At 44.1% G+C, this 12,618-nt stretch overlaps 1 protein-coding gene across 17 annotated transcripts in view; it reads right to left on the minus strand.

The window, feature by feature from the left end:
- Window positions 1-12,618, minus strand: part of PTPRD (protein tyrosine phosphatase receptor type D) — a 1,484,152-nt gene that overhangs the window by 271,707 nt on the left and 1,199,827 nt on the right. For 8 of the 17 annotated variants that reach the window (XM_078675875.1, XM_078675876.1, XM_078675874.1 and 5 more), the window contains one exon: window positions 2,186-2,212. The exons of the other annotated variants lie outside the window; for them this stretch is intronic. In XM_078675875.1, coding sequence (XP_078532001.1) covers window positions 2,186-2,212 — 27 coding nt within the window. The remainder of the gene's footprint in view (window positions 1-2,185; window positions 2,213-12,618) is intronic. 17 annotated transcript variants of the gene reach the window in all.

The raw sequence follows: 12,618 nt of genomic DNA on the forward strand, positions 1-12,618 counted from the left end.
CACACAAGTGAGAGCAATTTTACCCTGGTGAGGGGGTATTTATACAGTGAATATTGCACTGCTTAGTCAATGACAAGGTCGGTGCAAAATTGCTGGTCACCAATGATAAATTGCTAACTCATCAGTGCAATACGTGCACACTGGTCCCATATTTGATCATCACAACATGCATTATAAATGTTACATATAATTTAATGTTTTATGTGGTAAAAATGCTTGCAAAGAAACGAGTTGGAGCCATCACTTTTCTATAGAATACTTGTGCACCACACATGGGGAAGGGATTGTATACCTGTTCCTCAAAAAACAGCTATCCCAACACCAGTAAACGAGGGGCGTCACACAAGCCCCCGAAGCCCGTGTGGTGCAGGGGTAACCCAACATTCCAGTAGCCCCTAAATCCTACAGGGTGGACCAATTCTTCCCCAAGGCCAATTCATGTCTGTGAGTTATAGAAGACTTGGGGGCCCCTCTTCAGATGCAGGGGGCCCCATCATTTTGCCTTACTCCTCTGCAGTAACCCAGTAACATGATGAAGCCTTATCGCTCATAAAACCGACACGTCAGTGCATGGGAAACACAACAACCATCACCCAAAACAATGGACATGCTTCAGCAGTAACACGACTGTTACTATTAAGAGAGCATCCCCTTCTGTTATTAAACAGATGAAGTAAAAATCATGGAATGCTGCGCTGATAAAAGCCCCAGGAGAAAAAATGTAATCTCTCAGGCAGTTTCATTGCATTCTTATAGTCAGTTGAATTGATTCCTTGCTGGCTGTCGTTTAAGACTGAATCTGTTGGTAAGTGACAATGCCCAAGAAGGCAGAAGCATGCCTGTGGTGGTTTGTGGCAGAGTGCTGAGAGGATTTGGTTGGGGTGTTCCAGCCAGATTAATCTTTATGAGGGAGGGCGTGGCTCGTATGAATAGGACTAGTCACCTTCTGCAGTGGTAGCAAAGCCTAGGAAAATATTAAATGCTTTCGAAGGACAGAAATGAGCAGGTACAGCAGTCATGAACCATGGGCTCAAGAATCTATATCACATGTTGAGAAGTCAATGTATGGGAATTTTTATAAAATATGGGACAATCTTTCATCAAAGCAGTTAAGCTTTTGCAAGAAATGTTAAGAAATGACATGGGTTCCAAGCCAGCATAATGTTATGTATTGTCTAATAGATATATTGATATATACACATGTACTGATTATACATACTTATTTTTCTGTTTCTCCCACTAGGGTGGTAAATACTACTGCACCGGAACACCTTGGGTGCCGATGGTCAACACTTTGCATACATTTGTTTACCACAATAAACACTTCTATTATTGAAAAATGTAAGTTGTCATTCTTGGTTTTACCCTTAACAAAAGCACAGTCATTTGGAGTGTGCATGAGACACTGGTGTACAGACATCACCGTGACATGTGACAACATTAGCACCACAATGGTTCATTCAATGGGAACATAAAGGACGGTGTTGGCGCCCACATGCATAAGAAAACATCCAGGTTGCTTCCAGTTGCTGCGGTGTAGTTTCATAGCACGGAGTGCTAATTCATGCAAAGTACAGCCTTATGGGATATTCACACAGCCAAGCAATAGCAGTTCAGCCGCAATTAAAGCCGATCTGTCAATCCTCACCCTTGAGTACCGACTGGTTGCACAAAAACAATTCAAGTCTATTTACCTCATTATTGCTGATTCATATACTGTGACACTGTATATCAGTCATAACATCTTGTAATGAGATGTGTAATTTGAATGAAGTTATCCAGAAGAATGAAAACTAACTCCAGGTCTACATGACTGGATATTTGGGCAAGTTCAGACCTTACACATGACTGAATATCTGGGCGAATTCAGACATGCCTTCACTTTTCATTCTCTTGGAATGTCTGTCTCTGGAGCAGGATCTTGTTATGTTTCAAGGCACGGTTAGTCACAGCCAGCGGAACGAGTGCTACACAGGACCAAAGAATGTGTTCCTCTACAGATATCAACGCCATGCCACATCCACTGGTGAGAACAGAGCAAATGAAATGCTAACACACAGAGATGTGCCACACATTACAGGAACGCAGACAGCATGTTAGTGCATGCACTTGCAGGAGCACAACGAAATGTGGAAAGAAATGGAAACACACGCCTTTCACTCGGCTGCCATCCGGCACTACTCACATGTTCAGTAGTATCATCATATTCCCACTGATTGAGAGTAAAGAACGTAGGAAAGAAAAAAAACAGGGTATGAAGGAAAACTTGTAGGCTAGTACCTTGCCATATGTTGTCCTTAGTAATAAAATGCTAGTGAGCATGGCAAATTCTAGATTCTCTTGCAATCACCAATTATGTGTTAATTGTGCTGATGTTACAATAACTGTAATGACATGGACATATAGAATCAAGACTCTTTCACACTGAAGCCCATGCACCTGCACCTCTTTGCAGCAATAAGGATGTACATAAGAAACAATGGCTCCATTACGATATCAGTCAGAGTTGCCTCTGACCGACACTGTCTCGTCTGTAGGTAGGCAGTTTTGAACACCGGATTACAATGCAAACGCACATGGTGCAGTTGAAAAATCCCATTTCTCTATGGGAGCTTGTGCGGTGGGCAGAAACCGCCTCAGCACAAAATCCCATAGAGAAATGGGACTTTGTGTATCCTGCACCATGTGGCAGACTTCTAAAAGTGCCTGCCACACGGTCAAGGGGTTTTCAGGGGGGCACATGGGTGTCCCTCTGGCCCACAACTGTAGGCCGCGGAGCGATGGGGGCCCTGCGAGTGGCCTACAAAGTCACTTTCCAACAGCCTTTCCATGTTGGAGAGCCCGACATGGAAAGCCAGTTGGTAACCGGCATCATAATCCCAAAAGCGGAAACGTCATCTGTAAGTGATTAGGATAGGTATCTGACTGGCTGACCGGCTCCTTAAGCCCATGAGAACACAATCGGACTGATCAGCCAGTTTCCATTCTGACCACCGACATTGAAATTCGGCGGTCAGACTGTAAACCTACAGTGCCGGTCATAAGACTCCGACGAGCTGTCGGAGGCTTACCGACCACCATCATAATAAGGCCCAATATGTTTGTGTATGCTGGAGTAACCTTGTAACGAGCTGTTGTGTGACACGGTCTTTAATATCAGGTATAAACCAACAATGACTTTGTTAACAAAATTGGTGAATTTGGAGAAATATTTGTTATGTTCAACTAACAAAATTACTCCACATTCGCAACCTCCTTCCCTCAAAAAATCTTTCGGAAATTGATTTGTCACAGGAAGAAATCAATTAATTGCAGCAATCTGCATCCCTGCTTAAATACTGAAATTTAGTAAAGAAGAGGATTCCCACCTGATACACAGACTGTTGCTGAATCTAAGGCAACAATGGGGCTCAGCTCAGCGCCCGTCCGTGACCCGACCGTGACCAGACCGCGACCCGACCGCGACCCAACCGAAACCAGCACCAGGAACCCTGGACCTCCTCAATGCCAACGCTATGACTCAGCGGCACTCCACGCTCTCAAACCAGGACGCAACAACAACTGCAAACTAGCATCACCAGCCGACACCCATGGACCCTTCAGCTGTCACCACTGCCAGCACACCTGCAGCACTGCCAAGACCATGGACCCTGTGCAACCTGCCCGCCAGACCACAACCTACCCGAAGACCCTGCAATGCATCCTCCTCTACGTCCGATCCCTCCAGAAACACGCCACCAAAATCTGGGACCTCCTCGACAGCACCACCCCGGACGTAGCGTTCTTCACCGAAACATGGACCAACACCACCTCGGGACCAGAAATCGCCATTGCCATTCCCAAGGATACATGATCTCCAGGAAGGACCATTCCACCCGCCCGGGAGGAGGAATCGCCATTGTCCACAAATCCAACCTCGGCCTGAGCACACTCCCAACGATCCCACAGATCCGATGGAACACCTTCCCTTCAAGATACTGGCCAGCCCTACCACCACCCTCCGATGAACCCTCATCTACCGGCCCCCTGGACCCCGCAGATTTTTCACCAACTCCATCACGGACATCATCTCCCCGCATGCCATTGCGTCTACCAACTACACCCTACTGGGAGACCTCAACTTCCACCTCGACAACCAACTGGACCCCAGCAGCACATCCCTCCTGGACAACCTCCACAACATTGGACTCCGCCAGATCGTGACCGAACCACACACTCAGCAGGACACACCCTCAACCCCCTCTTCACAACAGGTAACTCAATCACCTTCAACCACACCACCGATCTCCCATGGACTGACCATCGATGCGTCCACTTCACTCTCAGAACACCCACCTTCCACAGACACCTGCACCTGCTCCCACAAAGAAACTGGACCAGAATCACTGACGACCAGCTAATCTCAACACTCAGCAACTCCACCCCAACCATCGCGGGAAATGATGAACCCAACACTGCAGCTCAAACCCTGCACAGATGGATCTCCGACAGCGCCAACACCATAGCCCACCTCAAGAAAAACAACACCACCCACACCAAGAAAGCCAGATGGTTTACCACCGAACTTCGAGAGTCCAGACGTACTTGCGCCGGATCGAAAAGACCTGGAGGATCACCAAATCCACAGAAGCCTACAACAACTTCAGAGGCGCCACCAACACCCCCAACAACTCATCAGAAAAACAAAAGCGATTGAAGACACAATCTCCACTCATGCACAAACAGCAAAGAACTTTTCAACATCATGAAGGAGTTCGCCCAACCCACCAGTGAGTCCACCAACATCCCTCCCTTACAAGACCTCTGCAACAAACTCAGCACCTTTTTACACCACAAAATCAAGAGCATCTATGACAACTTCGATGAAGACAACCAACACACTGAACCCTCACCAACCACCCCTGACACCCTGAAGCCAGCGATCGACAACTCGACAGCCTTCACCACCGAAGACACACTGAAGACGATGAAGTCAATCCACTCCGGGGCCCCCATGGACCCCTGACCCCACCACATTTTCAACAGAGCTGCCAACACCATTGCACCCATGCACTGCCACACCATCAACCGCTCCTTGGCAACCATCCACATTCCCCGATGACTGGAAACACACAGAGGTCAACCAACTCCTGAAGAAACACTCGGCGGCCCCAACCGACCTCAAAAACTACAGACCCATCTCCCTGCTCCCGTTCCCAACGAAAGTCATTGAGAAAACCATTAACAGCCAACTCGCCACATTCATCGAAGAGCACAACATCCTTGACTCCTCCCAATCCGGCTTCAGAAAAAAACACAAAACGGAAACCGCCCTCCTTGCTGCAACAGGCAGCATCTTCACCTTACTGGACAAAGGAGAAACAGCAGCCCGCTCGACCTCCTCGACCTCTCAGTGGCGTTCGACACAGTCTCTCACCGCACCCTAATACTCAGACTCCACAACGCAGGGATCCAAGACAAGGCCTTCAACTGGATCTGCTCCTTTATCTCTGGCAGAACGCAGCGGGTCAGTCTCCCCCTTTCCTCTCCGACCCTACAGCTACAACCTGCGGAGTCCCCAGGGGTCCTCCCTCAGCCCTACACTATTCAACGTCTACATGGCTCCGCTCGCCCCCAGCGTCAGAACCTACGGACTCAACATTGTGTCACCCAACTCATTTTCTCACTATCCAACGAAGCCAATACCGCCAGACACAATTTTCGAGAAGGCATGGAAGGCTTTGCTAAATAGATGAAAAACAGCTGCCTACAACTAAACACCAACCAAACAGTACTCATCATGGACCCAAACCCCTGACACATGGAATGACACCTGGTGGCCCCCCGCCCTCGGAAGCCCACCCATCCACACGGACCACGCATGCAACCTGGCAATCATCCTGGACTCCGAGCTCAAAATGGACCGCCAGATCAACTCCATCTCATCCTCCTGCTTCCACACCCTCCAACGTAAGGCCTTCAAATGGATCCCCCTCGAACACAGAAAGACTGTCACTTACGCCCTGGTCACCCGCATACTCGACTACGGCAACTCATTCTAGGCCGAAATAAACAAAAACCTCATCTGCATGCTACAGGACATGCAGAACGCCGCCGCAAGACTTGTCCTCGACCTGCCAAGACACTGCCACATCTCTCAGCACCTGCGCACACTCCACTGGCTTCACATCGAAACTAGAGTCACCTTGAAGATGCTCACCCACGCCCACAAGGCCCTTCACAATACTGGACCAGCATACCTGAACAGCCGACTCAAATTCCATGCACCCCAGAGAACCCTACAATCTGCCCAGCTCTCCTACCCTGTGGTCCCCCACACCAGAAAGACCAGATCGGGAGGCCGCTCCTTCTCCTTTCTCACGGCCCGAACCTGAACACCCTGCCGCTCCACCTCAGACAGACAACATTGCTCCCCATCTTCGCAAGAAACCTCAAAACCTGGCTCTTTGACAGTCCCCCCCCTTGATGGACTGGAGCCTCCCCCCCCCAGCGCCTTGGGACCCTTACGGGTGAGTAGTCTCGCTTAACAAATGCCTGATTGATTGATTGATTGATTGATTGTTATTTCCATCAAACATGGATCTTGGTGCAGATGATGTCCTTGTGTTGCCACACCACCCTTACAGAATGTGGCAAACTGAAGCATCAGCCTTCAATAGTTTTAAATGTAAGCCACAAACATTGTAGATACAGGCATTTCAAGTAGGGTCTATAATATGGGACAATTTTGGGAACGGGACACCATTTGAAATGCAGAAAATAATATCATTAGTCAATATTTTTCTCTAGGTTGGATGTACCAATTTTCAATGTCTTTTAATATCTCAAGGGCCTTTGTGAGAACTTAGCATACAGCAAAAATAGTGAATGAACATTATCTAGCTTTTAATTTTGGGGACAACCTTAGGTCTCACTGCTCAACAATTGAAAGGGAAAAGATAAATCTGACAAAATGATTGAGATCTCACCCCTCAGCTATTAATATGAGCATTTATCCCCATTTATAAAGAATACAGAAACTTGCTTTTCAAAAGGTGGAATAGAGAACAATAAAAAATTAATATTTTTGTAATGAAGTATGCAAAGTAATCCTTATTTCTGTAATCATAACTGTATGTGCAGCTTGTATTAATGTATCCTATCAGTTTCCACCAGCCTTAAGAGAACTAAAATGAATTTGTCCACAACTTTTATACTAGCTACGAAAGGATTCGCCAAGTGCTCTGCATAATACAGAAACCTTTATTTTTATATTCAAGGCAGTCCTTGAATGCACCCTACTCAATAGTATTCAAAGATGACCGATGATACAACTGGATCAATGCTGTTACCTGTCCCTACTCCATGGATGACGGCATGGCCTTCAAATGGGTCAATTTATGTTCTATAGGGCAGGAAGGGACAAAGCATAACAAACAAATCAATGAGCAAAGCTGTTGTGTTTACATCCTTTTATTGGCACTAGCCATTAAAGATTGATTCAAACTGAATTTATACTAAGCCACTTCTTGAACATCTAACTTCATACAAGGGTATCAGTTCAACAATATTCAGTGCATTTGTCATGAAGCATGAAACGATTAATTCTATGAATGAAGTATTGTTTATTTTTGTTATTAAATGATCATGCTGTTAATGGAAATTGGTTTGTTGATGTTAAATCAGCATGAATGTTTACCATTACAATCTATTCTATCTTTATTAAGGGGCCAGTGCACAAAACATTTAAATGAGGTGAGTGGTGTGGTTATTTTCTTATGTTCGGTATAAGGATTAAACTTGTAATTTGAATATAGATTGATACATTCATAGTCTTTAAAGCATCTTTATTTTGGGTGGCACAGAATGTCTGTTTTGCCCCAAACCAACTTTCTGTGGCACCTATAATGAAAGGTGCACAGAGCCAGTGATTCTGGACGCCACATTTCCCAATGATCAAATTATGTCTGCTGGTCTGCATAGACCTTAGGTTTACACTCATTCCAGATATGTTTATTTAGGGTGTATTTCCTAGGCTATTATGGAGCTCAATCCTCTTCGATATTCTGTGCTGCATCATTATAGTCTATGAGAAATCATTTTTAGAAGATAAAGTCCACTGGAGTATTCATACACATCTGTCTGTTATATAGGGAAATATTAGGCATTCTGTAATAAATATATAACATGAAATGATTATTAAGGGAGTTTGCTGTCTGTACAATGTCAAGGTAGGCAAGGACCCAGGAGTCTATTATACTTTCTACAAATGTGAACTTAACAGAGGGGGGCACAGTCGTCGGAATTGGGTTCCCTAGGTATTTCGTCCCTCTGGCCTTTCACTTCAAAATCAGTTCAATCTCAACTCAAGGAGCAGGCACTGACTCCCTATAGTGCCAGACAACCTGGCCTGGGTAGCTAAGCGCTTGATAAATCGATCATTCTTTCATTCAATCTTCCGGAAAGTGACATCTGGTGGTCCTTTTAACAAATTTGTGTTCCAGTTTGTATGAGGGACTGATTCTGATGTTGAACCAATTGTCAAGTCCCATAATCCCAGTCCCAAATAAAAGTAGAGAGAGAAAGAGATAAAAAAGAGAAAAAGATATAGCACAGGGAGCGGAGAAGGTAAGAGGGTCCTTCTGCACAAATACATGTGGTACCCTGCAATTCAGATGTTATAATTAAAGTGAGAAAATTCAGTAGAATAATTATTATTCTTCAGAAATATGTGTCTAGTGGTGTGCCACAAGTTTCAATGCTAGTAGAATAACTTTATTCCAAACTTGTACTGATATTGCAAATTTGCTATCAGGTGAGCCTAATAATGAAAAAGAAAAAGTTTGAAAGTACACATTGATATTTACCCCTAACGTATAAGGTTTTTTTTGCACTCAAGACTACCCTAGCCTAAGACCAATTCAAGAGCTGTCCTTTCTCCTTGCCATGCCTAGACATAAGGACCTTGATCAATCTTACATAAGTAGCCTTTGCATTAATTCTCGCATGGCTTCCGGAGACTTGTCCTAGTTTATGTCTCTCTTGGGCTGCCTGCTGCTGATCACTGGTGGCAGTCATTTTTGTACCTAAATGTCTTTGCTGAGCTTTTCTCTTAAGACAAAGACATTTTTAAATGAGCTATGAAGAGAGACAAAACCATGTTGAGCAATGCATTCAAACAAAGAGCATATAACAGTTTTCACCAAAATATCTTTTGGCTTAGTATCCAAGCAATAAATGGTACTGAATTACAAATACAACATTAAGAAATACAATCTGATAGGTATGTATGTCTATAACAGGCAATCAATTTGCCTTGACCCTATCAAAGAAGAGTTCTGTTCATAATTACAAGCGGTCGCCACAGCCCTTTGCGACTACACGTATGCCTAAAACACATTGTGGGCCACATAATTATTCAGATCCTCATTACATTCGGTTAGGATCAGAAGAAATTTACACACACAGGAGAAATATCTAACTGGGAGTTTTCTAGTGTGGGAAACTTTCTGCTATTAAAGCTTTAGGGTTATGGTGGGTATGTAAGAAGGTGAAGATGGAGTGGCCATGCAAAATGCATGGAGCAACAAGACATTTGCAATGTTGTGGGTATTCACAGAGGATCTCGATACAAACATAAACATCTACTGCAAAATTTACTGTAGCAAGTGTGATTTAACCCCTTGACGGGTGATTTATGGCATGGGCGTGGTTCGGCGGCCCCCGGCCGTCCTCCGCACACGCCCAGCGTGACGTCGGACGGTCGGCGGTCGTCCGCACGCAAGGGGTTAAAGGTGGTATTGGAAAGGAAACTCCCCCAAATATTACAATTGTTGTCCATGTTGGGAAAGGAGCAACATGTATGTAGCATGCAAGATGTTATGTAGATGTTTTTTGTTTGAATTGAGTATACTGGATATGGAAAGTTGTTTCTGTGTTAGCGCCTCATGTACAATATGTTTTTGAATTTGAAAACACGCTGATTTGATAGATCAGAGGGTTTGCAAACACTAAAACTCATTTTGAAATGTACTAAATCCATTTAAAAATTCGGAAAATCTTTTGCGTATTATTAAATGTGTTTAGGAAACTAAAAGGAATGTATAAATGTGAGGGTGTCTCTTCCATGTACCGATTCTTTATGGTATCCATTAATGTTTCCCGTCCGAAATCTGGTCTTATTATTATTATTATTATTATTATGTTTCTTATATAGCGCCTGAATCGACCCCCGAAGGGGTATCTCCGCGCTTGCCTTGGGAACCCGTCCTGGCTTTGCCCTGTGAGATAGCCCCTACAGGGCATCCCCAAGGTGAAAGCCAGGCATCCCGCCGCAGGGGGGCCATTGTGGAGATTAAGCAAGCTTAATGCCCAGAGTTGCAGAGTGTGAACCCATGATTAGGTCAGGCACCGAAGCGAGAATTATCGAGTCCATGGACATTTGAGCTCAAGACCCTGCCGCGTTGGGAATTGAACCCTGGTCCCGGGTCTGACCTCTGCTTCAGGGTCTGCCTGCTCTAACCAGTGAGCCACACTTCTCCACCTAAAGCATTAACATTTTACCACCATAACAAAGAGGCCTCTTCTCCTTTGTGAACGTGGACAAGAAAATGTTTAGGAGCAGGCAGGGGTGCCTGCTCCTTAACATGTCTGTGAAAGTTTTCATCTATCCCTTTAAATACATCCTATTTTAATTTTAGGAAAACTGTCTGTATTAAGACAAAAAATATTTTATTTAATAACAATCATAGACATTGTGGTCTGATGACCCCAGCAGACCACTATGCTTGTGATTGCACCAAACAATAGTGGGTAATAATTGGCAACCTACCTCATTAATATTTATGAGGTAGGTCAAATTGCAACCCACTACGATTCAGTATTATGTGAAACGACCTATTACTGCCTAGGTTAGTTAAAAAAATACAAATGTATTCTGTAAAAGTTGGAATACAAAATGGCCGACCATTTTTATTGACTCTATTTTTGGCACTTGAGGCCTTTTATCTCTTGTGTCAGCCTACATGATTTGTGCCTGGTTAGATAGAATAGGTTGGGCAACTAGGAAACACCTCAATGTGTAAAGGTCATAATTCAATCTGTGTGCAACCATCTGCCTCTAGGTGATGGGTCCTACTTGGGTTTCTTGAAAATATATCATGATCGTGGACGAGAGTGGGTAAGGCTGAACCTGTGTGCTTCCCCTACGGTTTATCATATTCCTTGTGATCTAAAACCACTTTTGTGCCAATACGCCATTCCCCCTAATCCATCATCACTCACTGTAGATAAACAGCTCCACTATGAACCTTGGCCTCCGAATAAAGGTAAGGTCAGTGGCTAGAAGTGTCAATAATCAAATGCATCACAGCCATTTAGACCACTGCATCAACCAAGACCAGACCTAGAGTTGGCTAAAATATTCCCTTAACTGTACGGAAACATAAAATCCTATCTCCATTTGATGCATTGGGGATTTGTATTGCGCATATCCAGTGGATTATCCCCTGTACAAAGCAGTCCTCTACACACTGAAAATTCCGTACTGTACCATAAAATACAGGACTGTGCTCTCCAGCAGCTGAAGGAAGTTGCTCCCTCTATGTAAACAGAGACATTTTCAACTAAAGTCAAATGTTTGAATTTAGACTGTAATTCGGTAAAATCTACTTGAATCCAAACCTACTTAGTCCTTCAGAAAAGAATTCACAGTTCACTCATCCTCTTTGTGTAGATTGCTTCACACATTAGTCAGATTTTCTTACTTTGAACTGAAACAAATAAAACTCTGCATTGTCTTATTTTACTCAATTATAAACTTTGTCCCATCAAATTAAGAAAATTATAGATAAAATTAGAGTTACGATCTCAACTTTGCCTGCTGGCCACGGACACCCTCCACTAACTTTGCTTCCTGAGATTATTTACAACTTGGAATGGCTCCATCCCCCTTACCTATGTACTGAAGTTGCATTTTACCACTTATCGCTTCATGTTTCAACTAACACAAAATGTTTCTGTAGCTGACTAATATTTAACACAAACAAAGACCAAAGCGGCATATTTACAAGTGAATGGCTAAGCGCAGCATTAAGCAAAAATTGCTAACGCCACACTCCGTCATTCTGAAAATGCAGGGATGCACCTTATGTGTGTTGCATTCTGCAGCACACATACAAGTTGCAAATCGTCATTTTCCTAATGATTGTTTATGTGCAGGAAGGGACACCTTCCTGCACATAAACAATCATTCATGGCGATTTGCTGTTTCTATGTGTGCTGCACAATCCAGCACACATAGAAGCAGCAAAAACATGGAGAAATAAAAAATGTCTTCTCGTTTCGCTATGTTAAGACCAAGTTTTCCCTTGTCTTTAATTTTGGTACTGCCCCATATTTACGCCACCCTTGTAAATAGGGGGCAGTGTCAAAATCAGTGGGTTTTGTAGCAGCTCGCCCACTGCAACACCCATTGTCCTCTCCTTTCACGCTAAGTGTAGCATGAAACAGGGCCTTATTTAAAAGGCGGCGTTACGCTACTTTTAGGTGGCTTAATGCTGTTTTGTAAATGAGGAAAAGGAAGTATCACCACAGGAATTTCGCAAAAAGTGACATTTCTTTGGCGGTAAGCCCTTGTAA

Source organism: Lissotriton helveticus, chromosome 2_1, assembly GCF_964261635.1.
Source record: "Lissotriton helveticus chromosome 2_1, aLisHel1.1, whole genome shotgun sequence".
Lineage (NCBI taxonomy): Eukaryota > Metazoa > Chordata > Amphibia > Caudata > Salamandridae > Lissotriton > Lissotriton helveticus.